General features: G+C 32.9%; 2 protein-coding genes across 2 annotated transcripts; one reads left to right on the top strand and one right to left on the bottom strand.

Annotated features, from left to right (window-relative positions):
- The first annotated feature begins 13,694 nt into the window (after positions 1-13,694).
- LOC107469811 (nudix hydrolase 19, chloroplastic) lies at positions 13,695-16,729 on the top strand. The gene is made up of 6 exons (XM_016089190.3): positions 13,695-14,390; positions 14,661-14,801; positions 14,892-14,996; positions 15,264-15,363; positions 15,919-16,011; positions 16,259-16,729. Exons 1-6 carry the CDS (start codon positions 13,758-13,760, stop codon positions 16,540-16,542), a joined length of 1,356 nt encoding a protein of 451 aa, XP_015944676.1. The 5' UTR covers positions 13,695-13,757; the 3' UTR covers positions 16,543-16,729.
- A 391-nt stretch (positions 16,730-17,120) lies between these two features.
- On the bottom strand, positions 17,121-18,890 carry LOC107469821 (uncharacterized). The gene is made up of 2 exons (XM_016089199.3): positions 17,695-18,890; positions 17,121-17,549 (listed from the first exon to the last, which is right to left on the bottom strand). Exons 1-2 carry the CDS (start codon positions 18,382-18,384, stop codon positions 17,259-17,261), a joined length of 981 nt encoding a protein of 326 aa, XP_015944685.1. The 5' UTR covers positions 18,385-18,890; the 3' UTR covers positions 17,121-17,258.
- Between the last annotated feature and the right edge of the window lie 2,989 nt (positions 18,891-21,879).

Below are 21,879 nucleotides of genomic sequence, written 5' to 3'. Positions count from 1 at the left end.
AAGTAATTGGTAAACGAATAATATTTTCTTCTAGCATACATGGTCTTTTATAATGGTAAAATAAAAATGGAAGGAATTAAATTTTATATTTTTATATTAGGAATAGAATTTGATATTTATCCTAATAAAATTATTATTATTATCAATATAAATGGGTTAACAACTTGCCACTAATAAAATCATTGGATAATGAATAAGAATTAGAAGGATATCGTGCATTGAAAAGAATTTTATTATGATTAGAATAACTGACGGTGTCATTAGCATATTATTATCATATGGAAAAAAATCGGAAAAATCGGGCCCCCCTCTTCATGGGAGAATTGGTAGTTGGGGGTCTATAGAAAGTCCATTTTATGAAATTGATAAGAGATCAAAAAGAATACGGATGCTTTTTTTTTTATTTGCTTGGAATGATGATTCATATCTAGAAATATATGAGTCTTAAACAATTCAAGGATTTGAAAAAAAGAATTGATTACTATGGTTCGAGAGAAAATTAGAGTAACAATTTTTCAAGAGAAAAATGATACCTGTTCTCATTTCATATATTTGTAATATAAATGGGTCACCATTAATGTAGTAACTTGCCACTAATAAAATTATTGTAAAATGAATAAGAATCAGAATTATATCAATATAATTAAAATAATTAAAAATATTTTTGATTGATAATTAATTTAATAATACATTAAATACTAATTTTAAATAATTATAATAAAGATATTTTTCTAAATTAGTATAATTATGCATTATTCATTAAATGCATTCATTTTGGAGGGAAAATGGGTTCACGAGAAAGTGACACCTCACTTTCATTAGTCGGGAAAAACCTAGTTTCAGTGAAGACAACTCGATGAGGTATTTTATGGATGTGATGCATTGTAAATGATTGTGGTAAAAGACAATCGAACTGGAACATTAGACGATAAGAATAACTTAGAGTAACAACAAATAAAAAATTTATCAAAAGAATAATATAATAGAATGAGTATATAAAAAAATATTATAAAAAATTATAAATTGTACCTTAAAAGGATCAACTTCAATAAAAAACGAAGAATACATTCTTATTCTATGAAGTAGTAAAAAAACACTAAATATAAAATTATGAATTGACTCTCAAATTTAGATTCATGTACCACAGGAAAACACTATATATAGACTTTAGTAAAACAAAAATAAATATGTAAATTATCTATTATTAAGGTAATTTTTTAATAATGCATTAAATTTTGATTTGATACAATTATAATGAAAATATGTTTCTAAATTAGTATAATTATATATTATTCATTAAATATTAATTACAATATAATTATATTAAAGATATTTTTTATAAAATAATTTAAAAAAATTATTTGATATACGTGAATCGGGTAACAAAGATTTATTATTATTATTATTATTACTATTATTGATATTATTATTATCATTAAAATTATTAAAAGTATTTTAATTGATAATTGATAAATAGTCTAATAGTGCATTAAATATTGATTTGATATAATTATAATGAAGATATGTTGTTAAATTAGTATAATTATATATTATTCATTTAGTATTAATTATAATATAATTACAATAAAATAATTTAGAATAGAAAAAATTTTTATTCGTTTTGGAGGGAAAACGGATGCATGAGAGATCGACACGTCACCTTTAGTAGCCGAGGGAAAACCCAGTTTTAGTATATTAAGTAGATTATTCAAACTCTAAAAAATTATTTAAAATTTTAAAACTGTCTTCCTTACTTATCTTAACTCATCTCTAACCCTTACCACCACCTCCAAATTTCCAACTCTTTACCACCATCACCCAAATTCATCATCATCCAAATCTCATCCTTAACTAATGTTACGCTGGTATTTATTTTAAGGAAAATACAGAAATATACTATAACAGTAAAAAATAACAGAGAAATTTTGAGAGTCCTCTACTCTCCTAACTTAGGCCTTTCCGAATCTTTTCCTACCTCTCACCTAATCAGCTCCTCTTTTTATTGCCTTCCCTCTTTGTAATCAAATTAATTATCATTATCTCCTAAAATCAAGCATTCAATTCCTACGATTATGTCTCCCTGATTCTCGTATCTAACTAATCCAATCATCAATTATTGTCACTTACTAGAGTGAGACCCGCGCAATGCGCGGAGAAGTAGATTATTTATACTATATAGTATATTTTAATAAATGCTATATTAAAAATATTTTAGAGAAAATATTATAAATAGTTTTTGAATTTATTTATTTTTAAAAAAGACATAAGTTATTTATATTAGAATTATACAAAACTGTATTTTTCTTTTTTATTTTTTTATTTGCATTAATGGATATTCTTTGTCTTTTCTGCGGTTTTTTTGTTTGTAAATAATTAAAAGAATAAATGAATGAGAATGAAAAACATATAAAAATATTACATTAAATTTAAGAAATTTTTGACAATTAGTATGAGAGATTAAGAAATGAAGAGTAGTAAGAATCTTAATATGTATAAGTTGTAGAATTTGAATATTTGTAACTGAAATTTTTTATAATTATTATTATTATAACACTTTTAATATATGTTTATTGCATTTAATTAGTACTTGATGTTTCAATTGAATAATAATAAATAAGAGTTTTTTGTTTTAATTTTTTTAAAATATTTTATTAAATAGTGATTGGTTGATTTTTATCTTTTGTACTAACTTGAAGTGGAAGGTAAATTGGCACTCCTCTTTGACCGAAGATATTACTTTCTCCTCATCCTTGCTTGTCTAAATTGGATAGATCTTGTGTTTCTACATTTTTAAAATAGGCATCAAAATCACCTTATGAATCAATTTACAATAAAATAAGGAAGGTGCAATAAAAGTTATGTTAAATAAACCAAGCTGCATCATCATATGCTGGAGGCACATATCGTCTTGTCTACCTTTTTTTTACAGGATTGCTCAACAGAACAAAATATGTTATAAGACTCTTTTTGTATTAACCTGAAGTGGAAGCTAAATTGGCACTCCTCTTTGATCGAAGATATTGCTTTCTCCTCATTCTTACTTGTCTAAATTAGATAGATCTAAGTGTTTTAAATAATTGTGTTTCTATATTTTCAAAATAGACATCAAAATCACCTTATGAATCAATTTACAATAAAATAAGAAAGGTGCAATAAAAAATATGTTAAACAAACCAAGTTGCTCTCCGCCTCTTTAATCTAGCAATTTTGGGTATTAACTCTTCCCATTTGTCATTACCACTGCAAATCCTTCTACAACAAAGAGAATAAGACTCTTCCTTTCTTTGAAAGGATTGCTGTCGGCCTCTTTAATCTAGCAATTTTGGATATTAACTCTTCCCATCTGTCATTACCACTGCAAATCCTTCTACAACAAAGAGAATAAGACATGGTCAAAGAATGATAAAAAAAAAGAGAAACACATAAATGTAAATTGTGGAAGCACATTAATTTTGGTTGTGACTGTTAGACAGAACTGTTTAAAAAAGAGAAATACATAAACCTGTGCTACTTGCATATTATTTATAACAAATAAATAGGGCTATTGAAAATAATATTGAACAACAGAATGAGAAGAGTAAACGGCAAAGTTAAAAATCTTTAGGAAGATACCTGGGACGAATTTCCTACGTTGGCGGCGTCGAATGGTGACGTTGGTCTGAGACCCAGAATCGAGCTCCGGCAGGAAACCTCAACCAGGAGGAATGGACATTGTGTGAGCTTTTTGGAAAAAGTTAAGTTGTTGGTTTTATTTTTTGTGTTTTTTTTTATTTGAAAATAAAAGTTGATTTGGCAAGATTTGAGTGGTGGATTATAAAATTTTGCCAAGTAAGCGATAGTGCTGACATGGCGTAAGTAGAAGAAGGGAAATAACTTAGAAGTAATGTGGGTAAACCTATGTACCTACTTTTATATATTAAGAATAGATGATTACACATTTTTTCTGCCCTATTATTCCTCCCTTTTCTTTGTTGCTTCTTCTAGAATAATGACAAGGTAAAGGGATTATTTTTTTCCTATTTTTGGCTGCTTTTGCTGATGACTCAGCATTCTCTCCCTCTCCCGGGTATGTAACAATACCTTCTCCTTGAAGCATCACCTTGTTCTCAAGGTGAAAGAAAAGAAAGGCTTCTTGAATTGCAGCTGCTGCTTCCCACGAATTCTCGAATGCTGGAAGGTCCCTCCACTTGATCAACACCTCCAATTTACCAGCCGCATTTTTTCTAACAGCTAGGATTTCTTGGGGTTCACCTTGTAGTTCATATTCTTCTGTTAGAGTCGTAGGAAGTGGCTGAATCTGAGCAGTGGGCTTGACACACTTCTTCAATAAAAAAACATAAAAGACCGGATGTACCTGAGCTCCTTCTGGTAATTTAAGCTTGTAGGCATTCTGTCCAATCTTCTCCAGAATCTCATAAGGGCCATAGAATCTTGCACTCAGCTTTTGGTTGACCCTTTTTGTCAAGGTCTTCATTCGATAAGGCTGCAGTTTGAGGTGCACAAACTCTCCTGGCTCAAAAGTTACGTCCCTCCTCTTCCTATCAGCATATGTCCTCATTCGATTTTAGGCCCTTTCTAGTTGAAACCTCAATTTATCCAACATGTGATTCATTTCTTCCATAAGATTTCTTACTTCTTCAACTGCAGCTTCTCCCTTACCCCGCAATAGAATCGGGGGTTCCCTTCCATAAAGGGTCTTGAAGGGGGTCATTTTAATCGACCCATGATAATTGGTGTTATACCAATATTCTACCCAATTCAACCATTGGGGCCATTGCTTTGGTGTAGACCCCGCGAAGCACCTGAGGTAAGTTTTCACACACTTGTTGACCGCCTCGCTTTGCCCATCCGTTTGGAGATGATAGGTTGAGCTAATCTTTAATGATGTGCCTGCTGCTTTGAAGATTTCGGACCAGAAACCACTCATGAACAGCCGGTCACGATCGGAAACAATCGATGTGGGAACCCATGAAGTCTCACCACTTCTTTCACAAACAGGTCTGCAACTTCCTTTGCTGAATAAAGGTGAGATAAGGGAAAGAAATGAGTGTATTTCGTCATCCTATCAACCACAACAAAGATGGTGTCATTCCCTTATGCCTTTGGTAGTCCTCCAATGAAGTTCATAGCTATATCCGACCAAATATTTGTCGGAATAGGGAGTGGCTATAGCAGCCCAACTGGAGTCAAGGTGGAATGTTTGTTCCTTTGGCATACTTCACATTGTCTCACGTAATCCATTATGGCCTTCTTCATTCCCTCCCAATACAGTACTCCAGCGATCCTCTTATCAGTTCAAAAAAAATCAGAATGTCCTCCCAACTTTGTGTCATGGAATTTCTCCAATATCTTGGAAATCAACTTCGAATGCCTTGGAATAATCAAACGCCCTTGGTGCAGTAACCTCCCATTTTTCAATGCATATTCAGCAGTAACCTCCTTTCTGAAAATAAGATCCTGCATGATACTCTTGAGTTTTAGGTCATGTTGCACCTCTTCTTCTAAGTTTGTCCATTCAGCAACTAAAACCATGGAAACAGCAGCAAATTGGAATTTTCTGGAGAGGGCATCAGCTACTTGGTTGTCTTTTCCTACCTTGTATTTTATTTTGAAATTAAACCTGGGCAACTTGGTCATCCATTTCTGTTGTTCCTCGCCTCCAATTCTCTAATCAAAAAAGAATTTAAGACTCTTCTGGTCTATATAAACAGTGAACTGTTGACCCAAGAGATAATGCCTCCATTTTTGAATTTCCAAGACCATAGCCATCAACTCCCTCTCATAAACAAATTTAGCTTGAGCCTGTTCAGAAAGTTTCTGGCTCATGTAAGCTACCGGCTTGCCTTCTTGCAGCAGTATTGCCCCAATTTCCTTCCCAGAAGCAGTTTTCACTGCGAAGGGCTTTAAAAATAAAGGGACAGGTAGCACTGGGACTGTCACCATGGCAGTCTTGAGTGCTTCGAAAGCTGTTTGTGCCTCATTACCCCACTTGAATTGATCCTCCTTCAGTAATTATGTAAGGGGCCAAGCTATGCCTTTATAATTCTTAACAAAAAAGTGAAAGTAACCGGTTAACCCAAGGAATCCCCTCAACCCTTTGAGGTCCTTCGGAACTGGCCAATCCACCATGTCTTGAACCTTTTTGGGGTCTGCTGCGACTCATTCTTTAGATATAATGTGACTCAGGTATTCAATGCGTTCTTAGGAGAATCTGCATTTTTTCTTATTGAGGTAGAGCTGGTTGCACCGAAAGACTTCAAAAAGCTGTTGCAAATGACCCCAATGTTTTGTCTAACTCAAGCTATAGATGAGTATATCATCGAAGAAAACCAAAACAAACTTCCTCAAAAATGGTCGCAACACCTGATTTATGAGTGCTTGAAAAGTGGAAGGAGTGTTTGTGAGCCCGAAGGGCATCACGAGAAACTCATAGTGTCCTTCATGAGTTCGAAAAGCGATTTTGTGGATGTCATCTTCTCTCATCCTTATTTGGTGATAGCCAGACTTGAGGTCTAGCTTAGAGAATACTCTTGCATCTCCTAATTCGTCCAGCAGCTCATCAATCACTAGAACTGGGAATTTATCAGCTATGTTCTCTCGATTCAATTCTCAGTAACCTACACAAAATCGCCAGCCTCCATCTTTCTTTTTAACTAGGACCACCGGACTTGAGAATGGGCTAGTGCTCGGACGTATGATGCCAGAATTCAACATCTCTACTACAATTTTCTCAATCTCGATTTTCTGATATTGTGGGTATCTATAGGGTCTAATGCAAAAAATCTCTAACCCTTCCTTTAAGATGATTTCATGGTCCTTCTCGCGTTTGGGTGGGAGGCCTACAGGGGTCTGAAACAAGTCCCTATATTATTGAAAAAATTGTTTAGCTTCTGCAGAAATCATCTCTTGTTCTTGCTCCTCAGTGACAGCAACCCTAATGGTGATAACATAACCCTCCCCATCACCTTTCAGAGCGTGCAAAGTCTTCTTCCATGAAGCCTTACTTCTGCTCAAGGAAGGATCACTTTTTAGTTGCATCTTCCTGCCATCTTGCTTCCAGTTCAATGTTAATTCTCCATAATCTCCCACAAACTTCCTTAGACTCGCCAGCCATCCTGCTCCTAATACCACCTCCAAATAGCCCAACTTCATTACAAAGAAGTTTTTGACTATTTGGACCCCTTGAATATTCAAGCAAACTCCTTCATAGCCTTCATGCCCCTTTTCTAGAGCATCGTTCCCCACCTTTACTTGAAACTCCCTTATCTTTCTCACCGGTAACGCCAGCCGCTTAACCACCTTGGTGGCAATGAAATTTGCCGAAGCCCCAGGGTTGATGAGCACCACCACTGTTCTGCCCTGAATCTCCCTTTAGACCTTAAAGGTCTTGTGAGTAGTAAGTTCCCAATAGCTGTATGATGACAGTTGCAGCTCTTCTCGTTCAGGTTTTCCTTCATGTGCCTCTTGGTTCATCCCTACGTCTCTTTCTGCCTCCTCTTCTGCATCTTTTCCTAGGATGATTTGATAGTGCTTCATAGAGCACATATGATTAGGTCCCCACTTCTCTCCACATCTAAAGCACAACCCTTTCTTCTGTCTCTCTACCCACTCTTTGTTCGATAGCTGTCGTGTGCGCTGTTACGAGTCGTATGTGAATGAGAAGCGTTGCTGCCTCCGTTCGAACTAGTGTTAAGGCCTATACGAGGAATAAAGGTGCTTCTGTTTGTGTTGAACCCAATCTCGCCCCTTGATTCGCCTCTGCTGTCGTGGGTGTTGTACTTCAGCAAACTAGGATTTTTAAAAAATCCAAATCTAGCTCCCACTGAATCAGATCTCCCTGACCTGCTTCCTTTCGGCAACCCCTCCACCCTTCTGCCATTAAGGTCAACCCCGGTCTCATTCCATACTTAATTTCTCCATTCAATAGCCATGGCTCTATCCATTAGAGCTGGTAAATTATTGAACCGAGCCACCTCCAACTTGGCCTGAATTTTCTTTTTGAGTCTATTTGCAAAAATGCACATGAGAGCCTCATTCCTAGGTTTCTCTGTGTTTGTGCTGCAGCCTCAAACTCATGCCTATATTGAGCGATGTCCTCCACCTGCTTCACCTCTAGTAACGGAGCCATGGGATTGAGAGCAGCTTCAGGTTGAAAACGTTTCAATAAGTCCTCTTTGAATCGTTTCCATGTCTGAAATGGTGTGTATTTTTTCCACCACTCCATCCATGCGAGAGCCTTTCCCTCCAAAGCAAGAGTGACAAAGTTCATCCTTTCTGCCGGAGCCACTTGGGTGACACGAAAATATCTTTCCATCTTCATCATCCAATCATTTACATCATCTCCCGAGAAGATGGAAATGTCAAGCTTCCTGGTAGGCTCAAATCTCCTCTATTCTGTTTCACCTTCATTATCACCGCCGCCTCTGCCTTATGAACCTCCTCCATCTCCCCCGTTTCTCCCTCCAGTCCCATTTCCTCTCTGGTCATGGCGTGGTTGCGAAAGCATTTCCCTCACCTGTCTCAGCAGGTTGGTGGATAAGAGTTCAAACGATCAATTTTGAGCTTCTAGCGAATGATTCTAGGATTCCGTCATCTCCTCCATTTGCTTCTCCAAGACTTCCTACTTTGACTCATGGTAGCTCGTGTGGAAACCATGCACAAAACACCTAAGATCGGTGCTCTGATACCAGTTGTTACGCTGGTATTTATTTTAAGAGAAATGCAGAAATACAATAGAATAGTAAAGGATAACAGAGAAACTTTGAGAGTCATCTTCTCTCCTGGCCTAAGTCTTTTCGAATCTTTTCTTATCTCTCACCTAATCAGCTCCTTCTTTTATTGCCTTCATTATCTGTAACCAAATTAATTATCATAATTATCTCCTAAAATCAAGCATTCAACTCCTACGATTACGGCTCCCTGATTCTCTCATCTGACTAATCCAATCATCAATTATTGTCACTTATGATTACACATTTTTTCTGTCCTATTATTCCTCCCTTTTCTTTATTACTTCTTCTAGAATAATGATAAAGTAAATGGATTGTTTTCTTCCCTTTTTTGGCTGCCTTTGCTGCTGACTCGGCAATCAGTACACCTCCGCCACCACCAATAACTCATAGTTCCAAAATTTCTAGAACCAACATTTCTCTTTCTCTCTCTAAATCTATCATCAGCATTACCAGAAATTTAGCTCCTCAAGATCCTCCATGGGTATTATCTCCAGATTTCAAAACTAAAAAATTTTCTAAAACTCCACTTGAAAAATCAAAGCAGAGATAGAAGGAAAAAAAATAAAAGCAGTAACATTCAAATGGTAGACATAGTAGTGGCTCTTCTCACTCCTAGCAGTAGCTCCTCCTCTATGTGTTTCCTCCTTTTCACTGCATAGTGTCCTCTTTCTGTGTCTCAGCTGCGGTAATAGTAGCTCCTTCCATCATCTCCATTTTTACTCCTCACTATCGTGTCTTCTCTTTTTCAGATCTTTCAACAATGACAGCGGCGACTGTGGTTTCCTTCAGTCGTCGCCCTCCTCTCTTTTCTCTATCTCAAATTATTTCTCTCTCTCACTATTTCTATTTTGTCATCTTCTTCCACGATGAGTTTTTGGTAACAGTTGTTGTCATGAGTAAAGAAAACTAGGTAGGATATAGTATCAAAGTGTTTGCAAAAATATTAGAGAGAAAGTTTGTAATTTGCTCCCGAATGAGGCAAAGGAGATTTGTTATTTATTCCCAGACGAGAAAGAGATTAGATTTGTTGGCAGTGATCGGAGGGAGATAAAATAGTTTGATAGTAGTGGTAAAGAGAATGAGGTGGCGATGGCAGTAGCATGGTGATAATAATGGTGGTGGTAATAGTGGTAGTTGAGGACAAGTGGTAATAAAAATGGATTTAAGTGGCAGTGAAATTTGAAATTGAGATGGTGACATTGTGGATTAAAATTTGAATTTGAGATTAGGTTAAATTAAAAAATAATTTAAAATTTTTAAATAATTTTTTAAGATTTGAATAATTTTGTTAATAAAAATCCCTTTTATCGATACAAAAATAATTTTGTTTTCGTTAGAACACTTTTACCTTTCTCTACTTCTTTTTTCAAGAGATAACCTTTTCATTCCATGGCAATATTATTCATGTTCTCTCACGAAATAAAGAAAGAGAGTGTAATAGTTATGTAAACGTAAAAAAGATGTACTTAGGGTTCATTTGGGAAGTTTTAAAAATTATTTTTTTGAGTTTTTGACTTATAAAAAGTAGTAGTATTAATGTCTAATGCAATTTTTAAAATCAAATTGTAGCTTTCTAAGAAATTATTTAAGTGCTTATAGAGAAGTTAAAAAAATGACTTTTCTCATAATAAATTTTTTTACCACATTTTTTTAAATAAGCACTTTTAGAACTAAAAAAATCAAAAATAAAATAACTTATGTATAAATTACTTTTTATATAAACATTTATTGTTTAAACTATTTTTTAAAAAAAATTAATTAAACTGTTTACCCAAATTAAACTTTAATCCAACCTAATTTATAAATAATCAATTAATTTTAAACTTTTTTTTATTCAAGTTAATTAACTTGAGTGTTCAGTATCTTACCCGAAATTTAATAAAGAATTGGTTTCCACAAAGAAAAATTATTTCGTGAGGACATAAAAAATAAGCATGTGATACTAATATTACGTGTCAAGTTTGAATTGTAACACGTGTAAGATGCATTGATTGTGGGGTAGTTATGAATTCCAGTTTTCGTTTCTAATTAATGATATTAATTCATAATTAGGTGTTGATGTATAGGGCATATTTGGCCAATTAAAGAGACCTACATAGTGGGCCTACCAGGTGGGTTAAAGTGAGAGGGATATTTTTTAGATTGTATTTTTTTTGCAAATATATGAACTTCAATAGTAGTTATTATTTGGAATAAAAAAGAGAAAAGATAGTCGAAAAATAAAATTTATTTTAGTTGGACAACATTTTCTATTGTATAAGTTATGTTAGGAACAAAAATATAGAAAGAATGAACAAAAGAAGAAAAAAATGAATATCAGAATTTTAAGTTTGAAAAATAATTGGAAAGAATAAATAATAAATTTTATCTTTTTAATTCTATAAATTGATATTTGTCATTTTTTTATGTCATTAATATATATTTGTTTTTTCTTATAATCAATTCTTTATTCTTATTTTACTCACATCTGACTTATGCCCATGTTTATTTATTTGTTACTCTAGTTTTTTGATATTTTACCACTAGTTTCATATAGTTAACTTAAATCAGGTCAACAACTTAAATAATAATAATTTTTTATTTTTGAAATTATTACTAATAATTCTTTTATTTTTTTTTCTTTTTCTAGCATGTATTAATTAATTTATATTGTACAACAGTAATTTTAACATAATTATGATTAAGTATGATAAATAGTAAAAATAATTTTAATTTGTGACAATTTAAAACAGAAAGAGTGAGTTTTTTTAAAAAATGTGTAAAATTTGTATTTAATTTATCATATATAACATGTTATAATATTTATATTGTCTATATATACAACGGTTGTGGTGAATATTATTCACATCTTACAGTCAATAAATAATATTTATATATTTTGTACATAGATTTATGATATAAATAATTTCTATGGTGATATAATTTGATTTTATATTTATACTAAATAGATAAATTTAAATTCAAAAATTTAAAAATTTAGTTTCTTAATTAATGATATTTTACCTGACATATTTTGGAGTATTTTCAATTTTTTTTAGCCTAACTCATTGAACATAATTATCTTAATGACTTAATGTTTATTTGTATGCCATTAATAAATTTATTCTATGACAGTAATAATGTTTTACGTTGGCTTTAAATTTTTTCTATTACTATTAATTTATTATTGTGATTTGATTTTTCTATTTCTGTACACCTTAGTTTGCACAAACAAATATAAATGGTGTTTTTTTTGTTCTCCTAATTTGAACTATACTACTTTTCTGTTTTTTATTTTTTAAAGTTCTCTTACCTTTTTTTTGGATTTAATATAAAAATTCATATTATACCAGCAATAAAAAAAATCAATGTGTTTAATATTAATTAATGATAAACTAACAAAAAAAAACTCATATTAAACTCCATTATTTTATCTCACTCACCAGTTTAAACTATTTCAATTCTTAACAATGTGTTTAATACTAATTAATCGTATTTCTCTCAAACAAAAACATAAATATTAACATAGCTCCACAACCAACTTAAAAACAGTTGGAAACTACTAATCTCCCTACATGCATCATACTAACACCTAAACACATAGCATAAATATTACATGTTTACTTTTATTATCAGTACCAAAAAACTTCCTTTTTACATAATGGTTTTCGACTCATTTTTCCGTTCAACAACATAAGAAAATTTCATAAAAACCACAATGCAGTATTAAAATTGTTCTTTTTAATTATTAGAAAAAGATAATATTTTGTATTATTTTATTTTTTAATATATTTGACAAAATAATAATAATAATAATAAAAATATTAAAAAAAATAAAAAATTAAAGTTATTATTTATATTTTTTAAAATAGTTTTTATTTTAAAAATTTATAAATAAATAAATTTTTTATATTGTTCTATTCCATATTTATAGAAAATCGGTACAAGCTGTAGTGATTTTAAAATTAAATGTAACAGTTTACGTAAATTTGCGTACTGAGTAAAAATTGCTAACCGCGATTGACTAAAGATCTTGAAGCCTGATGGTGAATTATATTTGAGATTCTCGCTAAACTAAGATTTCTTCTGAGCAGCTTCTCCATCCTGTACTAAAAGCAAATGTAATTGGAGCATGGAAGTTATAGCTAGTGCCTTCCCGATTTTCACACTAAATTTTTCAAAATCTAAGGCTCTCTAATTTGTTGAATACAGGGTTAAACTAGAATGGAATATTCAACTTTTCTATTTTTTTGATCAATCTATGAACTATTTGATCTAAAATATCTTTTTTTCTGGTGAACACTAGCAATTCTCAAATGAGATGAACTTTTAAGACGTGCACTTAGAGCTTGGAGAAGTGCAATCCAAGTTCAGCAGTATTAAAATCAATTATATAAATATTTTTTTTGTCTTCCATTACTTCAATGATAGCTTGATTTGTTAAAATAAATACTATCTTCATAAAAGAAAAAATCTCATAAAAGAGTTTCTGAGTGAAAATTTCTTCAAAAACCATGACCATTTTAATTGAGTTGAAGTAATTCTCAAATTTTTGTGCAGAAAAAAAAAATTTCATTTAACTAAAACCTCAAATGAAATTCACCGTCATGCTACAAAAGTACAACGCCACAAGTCTTCAGAAACCACTATAGCCAATGGCAATTTCTTTCTTGTTTTTCAAAACTTGCTGTCTTACTTAAACTGCTACATTCTATAATTGTTTACATTTAATTTTAAAACTACACTCTATAGTTATCTCTATAGATATAAAAAAAATTCAAAAATATCTGCAATATTAAAAAAATTGTAATATGATAAATTAACCAAATTTATATTCTTAACTTGCCCAACTTTTATTCTATTTAATTTTTCACAATTTGCAATCCATGGTTAAGAATCGGTTGTGTCATCAGTGGGACGAAAACTTGAGAAGTGACACGTGTCATTACAAGAGGCACTCTTCATTCAACGGCCAATCACCACCTACCCACCATTTTGGAGTATCTGTTTCAGCAGCTTCTTCAAAACTCCAATGGAAACAGCAACATGCTCAACCTCAACCTCAAACTCAAACTCAAACTCATCCTCCTTCCTTCTCCCTTTCCTCTCTTCTCCAAAGTTGCTACCTTTAACAAAACCCCACTTCGGATCCTCTCTCTAACAACGGATTTCTCACCCCGAAACTCTTCCACCACCACTATGTCCATAAACCTGCGCACCCATGTCTTCGCCGGAAACCCCTTACACTTCAAATCACACAAAAACATTGACTCCTTATCTCCCTCTTCGGCTTTCGAAGCCCTCACTGCTCGAATTCTGGGCAATTCTCAACCTTCTCCCACTCCCCTGAATTTCAAGGTTCTGCCTTTCAGAAATGGGAAGGCCTTGGCCTCTTCCGCCGCTGGCTCCGGCGACTCCCCGCCGATTTGGAATCTGGGTTGGATCGGTTTGGATGATCTGAGGGGTATATTGGGAAGTTCCGGTGCGCAGCTGAGCGCTGAGTCATTGGTGTATTTGGGATCAGAGGACGACGTCGTTTATTGGGCAATTGATGTTTCTTCTTCTGAGGCTGTTGAGTTTGGTGCAAGGGAGTTGAGCTTTGTGGAGGTACGAACGCTAATGGTGGCTTCTGATTGGCGCGATTCACAAGCAATGGGAAACTTGGCTGTTGCTGGCCATGTAAGTTCAGGGAGAACAGTATTTGACTTATGATTATTCAAAATTTGATAGCTTTGACTATGATCATTCAAATTTTAATTCATGGATCTGAATAGTTCAGTTAGATCTTTACAGTTTTTGAATCTGTCAGATTATTTGGTGTTAACTGCTTAGTTTTATAGCAGCTGTTGGGATGATTATGTAATTTTGTTTGATGGTCTTTTATTTATCATACTTCTGTCCATGATACTGATAGGGAATTCAAATTTCCTAATTACTGGGTTTGGCCAGGCCAAGGCACTGCTAGAATGGCATAATACTTCACGATTTTGTGGGCATTGTGGGGCGAAAGCAGTCCCAATGGAAGCTGGGAGACGGAAGCAATGTTCAAATGATTCGTGCAAGAAAAGGATATATCCACGCGTTGATCCGGTTTGCTATTTTAAGCTCTAACTGTTGATTTGATAAATAGATGGTCAAGTATTCTGCTAAAGTGTTTTTTGTTCACTTGATCTTATGCAGGTGGCCATTATGCTAGTCATTGATCGACAGAATGACCGTGCCCTTTTGGCTAAACGATCAAAGTTTGTACCTCGATTATGGACCTGCTTATCAGGTTTCACAGAGGTGCATCTCTTGACCGAATTTAAGACTTTTCAGTTTGTACGGACTTAATTATTAGATATTTGGACTTCCTTTGATGCTATTAAGTGGTAAGCATATTGGATTGGCTGCATTCTTTCCTCAGAAGGAAGAGGAAAGGAAAACAGGCATAAATGGAACCAGGTTTCATTGGCCTAGCTTTGCATGGATCGTTTCCTAGTTTTTATAGTTTTAATCAGTTGTGCACACATGTAGAAGTTTAATTTGCATGTATCCACTTGTTGCATTTAGGCAGGAGAAAGCTTGGAGGAAGCTGTGAGAAGAGAAACATGGGAGGAGACTGGTATTGAAGTGGGAGAAGTTGTATATCACAGCTCTCAGCCATGGCCTGGTAAAATATATTCCACATACCTTAGTTTAACTTTATGTTCTCATTTTAGTATTTCTCTGTATTTGCCACATGACAAACATGTGGGGTTCTTAATTTATTACTACCTTATATAAAAGCAGTTTGTTCAATCTGAATACGGTTTAGGAGTTCATGTCACTACTGATGACGATGGTTATACACTTATACTTGGTAGAGTATTAACAGCAGAACTCGATTCAATCAATCTTTGTTTCCCTTGCTTTATTTTGCATAATAGCATGAGGGTAACCGAGTATGTCAATAAGTTCTTTTCCGCAAACTAGTTACTAGTAGTTCTGTGGTGGTTTAGTCATGTTTGAAGTGACTTAATGCTTTGACTTCTGAATATGTTTGCTCTATTTGAGACTTCTAATTTTATCATATGTTGGCAACCTTCAGAAGCAGTTAAGTACAGGTTAACATATGCTTATGTAATGATGAACTAAATAATGATTATATGCGTTATACAATTTCTTTGCCAAATTGTTAAATACACACTAACCATGTTGGTTATCTTTTTTTATATATATATTTTAGTTGGACCCAATAGCATGCCATGCCAGCTGATGGTTGGGTTCTTTGCATATGCAAAATCCTTCGAAATAAAGGTTGACAGGGAAGAGTTAGAAGGTACATTGAGCTGCAGTATTTAATTGAGTTTTAGCTATTTGCTCTATGAATAATGTTTCCTTATGGTAGGATTAGAGGATGTATCCTCAAGAAAATAAAGTCCATTTTACGGCACATTTGTATGTAAAATAAGATCATGCAATGGTATAGCATCATACCGCATTAGCTTCCTTCCCACACCATATTCTCCCATTTTCTTTTGCTTATTGGATATTGTGACAACTGATGCTGAAACTTGCTTGTGTAGATGCTCAATGGTACAGTAAAGAAGAAGTAAGAAAAGCATTGACGTTTGATGAATACAAGCAAGCACAAAGAAGTGCAGCTGCAAAAGTAGAACAAATGTGTAAGGGAGTAGGAAAGAATCAAAGTTTGGCTGCAGATTTCAATGTTGGAACTCAACTTAATCCAATGTTTGTTCCTGGACCTTTTGCCATAGCTCATCACCTTATCTCTTCTTGGGCCTTTGCAGACCAAAATGTAGTAAATGGTGTGGGAAGCAATTCAAAACAACCTGTTAGTAGTATTTGATAATGACAAGCTTGTCGGACTGGCTGAAATTATTTTTGGGAACTATCTTATTAGTGTCATGTATCATTTTATCTCAGTATAATAGGTGGATTTGGTAAAGATCATCATTTTGTCATTGTATCTTATTATTTTTTTCATGTACAACACACAATCTATATTAAAAATGAATTCCCTATTTTGTTTTGCTTATTTGTTTTCAATATATTACAACTGATTTCATTCTCCGGTAGTCAGAAACCTTTTGTGATTCACTTCACTCTTATTCTACTTCTATAGTTGAAGGTTCCCATGTGATTGCTTAGCAGAAAGATATTTATGAATGGACAATTTGGGGATTCTGATATTTTCCCTTTTTGTTTTTGTGGAAAAATGTTGACAATAAAGTGTCATTTTATCAATCATTACAAGAACGAGTCTTATCCTGACACAGTAACATGGGAATCATATCTTTCCATCACATAGGGTTGTGATTTTTATGAAATAATTGAAAAGGAGCTACTAATAAGAGAGTTCTAGTGCATTGATACTAATGCTCATCAAAATCTGCATTCTGCAACACATGTACATGGCTCTAGTACTATGATTTAACCCAGTTATTCTTGCAATTGATATAACAACAAATTTTCACACAACACAACAAATTCTTTCCATATGGGGCTTGCTTTCTTACATGAAATTCTCCGATCATTATGCTAGATTTTTACAAGAAATGAATGCTAAAATTTCTCTTGTACCTCTTGTGTTGTTTCTGCCCATTGTATAGTTGACCTGGCCAAAGCATCCATGGGGTCTATACATTTTCTGAGGAGAGGATCATTGTGAGGGAGAATCCCAACCAAATCATCAGATGCCAGAATCACCACATTCACTGCCCTCATCAAAAGCACATGAATGGCGATTCTAAGTAAATTCCTTGCCCCTTCAATGTCCTTTCTGTTCAATGCCTCCACTGCCGGAACCATCATGTGTTCCTCAGTTGCTTTGTCTAGCAACACCACTTCAAATCCCTGCACATGAATTAACACTAATGTGCTTAGAGGTCTAAAGAAAATGCTACTAATCTAAAAATGCATAAGAGCTCAAAGCTACTAAATAGTACTAATGCTTTGATTAACATCAGAAAGGGAGGAAAAACAGTAGGATTTAGGATACCTGATTTTGAAGCTTATGCTGATAATAACTAGCTACCAAAACTGAATCTGTGGTCAGCAGTCCGATACGAACGCTGCTCGAAGCGTGAATTGGCTTCAAATTGGAGTTCTTGAGCTCCATGGCCATGCACTCACCAACATGAAGGAAAGGCAATGAAGAATCCTCAGATATCTCACTGTGCCAAGCATGTGATAGATGGCATGGCATGACAAAACAGCCAGCTCCAGACAGCTGAAGAATGTTCCTCTTGCGCCGCAAATTCTCAATCACCAATTCCTGATTCATCTTGACTTGATCAATTCTGCTCCTGTGCGAAGAACGATAAGGATGGCGAATCGGAAGCACTTTGCCCAATACAGGATCACTGCAGACAACAAAAGGAGGGCACTCTTTGCCATTCCTTGAGCTCCAACAAGCAAGCTTCTCCAAGAAAATGAGAGTTGAAAGAACTGATACACCTCCTATGACTCCAACAGTGTTTGGCCGTGTTATCACGCTAGTGTTTGAGCCTTGCTCCCAACTGTTTCCACTTCTATCAGTGAGTGGAACTTTAGATGATAGCTGCAAAGATGTGCTTGAAGAATTTGTCCTTGCTTTGCACTGATGATTCCTCTTCCTAAAAGCAGTGCCTATCAGAAGTGGAAGGGGATTCAGTGTCTGAAAAGACATCAATATACCACCTTCCAGCATCTCTATCAACTAATCCTCCCTATGATGCTTACCTATGTAATTTTAAGCATCATCAAATAATTTACATACATCTATGAAGTATGTGCCTTTTAGTTTTTTATGTTGTCAACCAATCTTATCATCTCCAGTAGTAGTTCTCTACCTGTGAAGAGTTTCCAATTGACAATGATTCAATCAAAGTTTTGTCACAGTCACAGCACTAAACTCCAGAACTCTATTGCTGAGCCTTTTATGCATTCCACCTAACTCTGAACAGCTTTTAAAGCCCAAGATTGTGCAATAGTACAAATCCAACATCCACAATGCAGAATCTCCTACTAAAGGCAACTTAGGAATTACCGAATTATTCAAATTAAATAACCCCAGTAGATTTTAGTTAGCAAATAGCATGCCTATATAATTAGGCCATGTAGAGAGCAAAGTGGTAGGAAAATGACAAATTGGACATTAGCATAGTGATGGTGTTTTGAAATTATTACCATGATTAAGGTTTCAGTGTTGCACTTCAATCATATGAGTTAATAATTTGTGTCTATATGCCTAGATTGCACTCCTAGTGAATGAACAAGATACACATACAAGTTGATCCATGAAAATGGATGCTGTTAAAACTTAAAAGGGGGTTCATGTGACATGTCTTACAGTTACACTACTGTAGCTGTTTGTCGTACTGAATTATTGCTCTTGCAACGACACATAAAGCAATGAACGTCAGACACGTGTCATTTGTGTGTGTGTGTGTGTTTTTGTATGCTTCATGTCCACTTGGCTTTTTTGTCTTGTGCTCAAGTTAAAGAATGGAAGAATTATTTGTCTGGTGCTTAATCCTTGTCCCCACTCTCCATTCTTAGCTTGACATTTTGCAATGTTTGCTAATAATCTATTAATTATTACATTATATTAAAATTGAATTTCTACGTTTAATGATAAAAATAATGTGGCAACGTGGCATCTTCTTGAAAATATTTTTCAATTTATTCTTCTAATTCATTAAATCAAATTAATAATATCAATTAATTAATTTAAATAAATATCTAAATATTATATAATTTATTATAATTTATTATAATTTATTTTAGTAGTAATTTTTAATTTATCAAATCAAATCAATTAAATTAAATTAATTATGTATATTAATTGATTGATTTGGTTAATTCATTAAACATTAAAATAATAAATTTATGAACAAAATAGACAATTAATAATTAAATCAAATCATATGTATTGAGCCAAATTCAAATAATATAAATTTAAAATTGAATTAAAATAAGATGATTTCTTACTTGTTCAAATTGAATATAATAAATACAAATTGATTTGGCTAAATAATCATGGGATTTTGTCTTCTATATATAAATGGTCAAATAAAATTATAAGAATCATCATTTTTATTGCTCTTATTATTTCAGTTCTTCTTTCTCTTTCTTTTTTTTTATTTTTTCTAGAACACAATTTGTCCACATGACACTTTATCATTTGTTCATGTGTCAGTCAATAGCATCATTACAAGTGGCTTAATTTAATCTTTGAATTTTGTTAAACGAATCAAAATTCTTAATATTTTTAAATATTTTTTTTTCTATTCTTCACATATTTGTGTAGAAATTACTTTAGTTCATGATTTTTAATTTTCAAAATTTAAAGACTAAATTGAGTATCTTAGCAAAATTCAAAGAATAAATTGAGTCGCTTACAATGATGGCATGTCAGTAACATGTACACAAATCATAAAGTAACATATGAACAACCGTTTTTGTCACGTAACACCACTATCCACGTCAATATATCAATATGTCACGTGTCATTAACAGATATGTCATCATCTAATTACACATGGTCTAACCATATTTTAAGATGTGGTATTAATAATCTATTTCAGTATGCCATGTCAATATGTCACGTTAACATGTCGTAAGAAAAATATTTGAAAAACTAATCGGAATTACGAATGTCAAATTTAGATATTAAATTGAGTAAATTAAAATTTTGGAGACTAGTTTAAAGTGTGAGTGTAACTTTGTGGAACATTTTGAATATTAATTTATTAATTTTAATAATTATTTTATTTCTAATAAGATGACAAATTAAGAATAATCAATGAGAATAAATTTATATTAAATATTTTTTGAGTATTCAAAAAAAGAAGATTACCATTAATATAATGGTATGAAATTTATAAAACAAAAATTAAAAAATAGTTTTAAATTTTTTTTATTAAAATGAAGAAAGTAAGGATTATAAAAATTGAATACACAACTTTAAACTCAAATGAATTGCTTAAAACTAAATCATTAAACAGTATACACGAACAATGTTGTGTAACAATTACTATATACAATATTAGTAATTCATTAGAAAAAACATAAGTTGCTGATAAAATTAGGAATTAGTTCGATAATTGTAGATATATTTTGACATGTAATGTAACATGATGATTATTTGACTGTAATATCCAAAAAAAGAATTATTTGTAAGTATACTTTCATTCGATGATTTACGTTATAGAAAATCTTCTTATATGCATAATATTATTAAAAAGACAAAATATCACAAGTCTATATTTTTAGGTTAAATGGCAACTAAGAAGTTGTATTTTCATATTTGAAATTTGATTTATGTTATTTTCAACAAATTCTATTTAAAAAAAATATATTTTATGATTGAAAAGTTGACTTATGTGCTTGCAAGTAATAATAATTTTATATTCAATTTGGTTTCTATATATGTATTGTTCAAATCGTAACTCAATATATAAGTCAGACCCAATAAACATAAGAGGTCCGATCAAGAAGAATGGCTTCATCCACGTATCCGACCTCTTCTAAGAAGTCGGAACAACTCGATACAGACGGCTCCCACTTAACTAAGTGAGTAACTGTCTTTTTGAATCTCTCACCCACTTCTAGAAGGAAGATCTAAACAACCCTATAGGGCCTAAGATAAAAGGACGGTTATCCACCATTAGAAGTGGAACTACTTTAACGGTACTTATTGGCTCATCTTCTACAAATACACTGATACACTCAAGTAAATTTAAGCCCAATACTCTAAACCTACTTAACCCCTTACTAACTTAAATATCGGAGTGTCTTGCAGGTATCTCCACCTATTCAAACATATACGTACAACTCGGACGGCGACTTTCAGGCGTGAACAAGTCGGAGACCACCATCCTTCAATGTTTAGACCTTCCATTCAAGCCTAATCATCCGATTTCAGGTAAACCCCAAAACATATATAATAATTTAAATTTAAAGCCCTAACAACATGTACTTCATAGTTATTTTATTTGGTTTGTTGATATTACAAAAAAAATATTTAAATAACTTTCAGCTATTATAATTTAGTATTATATAAACTACAAATTTTATTATTATCGTCTACTTTCTCCAAAAAATAAAAATTATGCATATGTAGTTACCTTAATAAATGTATGAAAGTGAAATTTTAAATCAGGGGCGGAGCTAGAAAAAATATTAGAGGGGGCTAAAATTA

The sequence above is a fragment of the Arachis duranensis genome, chromosome 1, assembly GCF_000817695.3.
Source record: "Arachis duranensis cultivar V14167 chromosome 1, aradu.V14167.gnm2.J7QH, whole genome shotgun sequence".
NCBI classification, from domain to species: Eukaryota; Viridiplantae; Streptophyta; class Magnoliopsida; order Fabales; family Fabaceae; genus Arachis; species Arachis duranensis.
The sequence above is the reverse complement of the archived record's forward strand: the minus strand, read 5'-3'. Positions and strand labels throughout refer to the sequence as shown.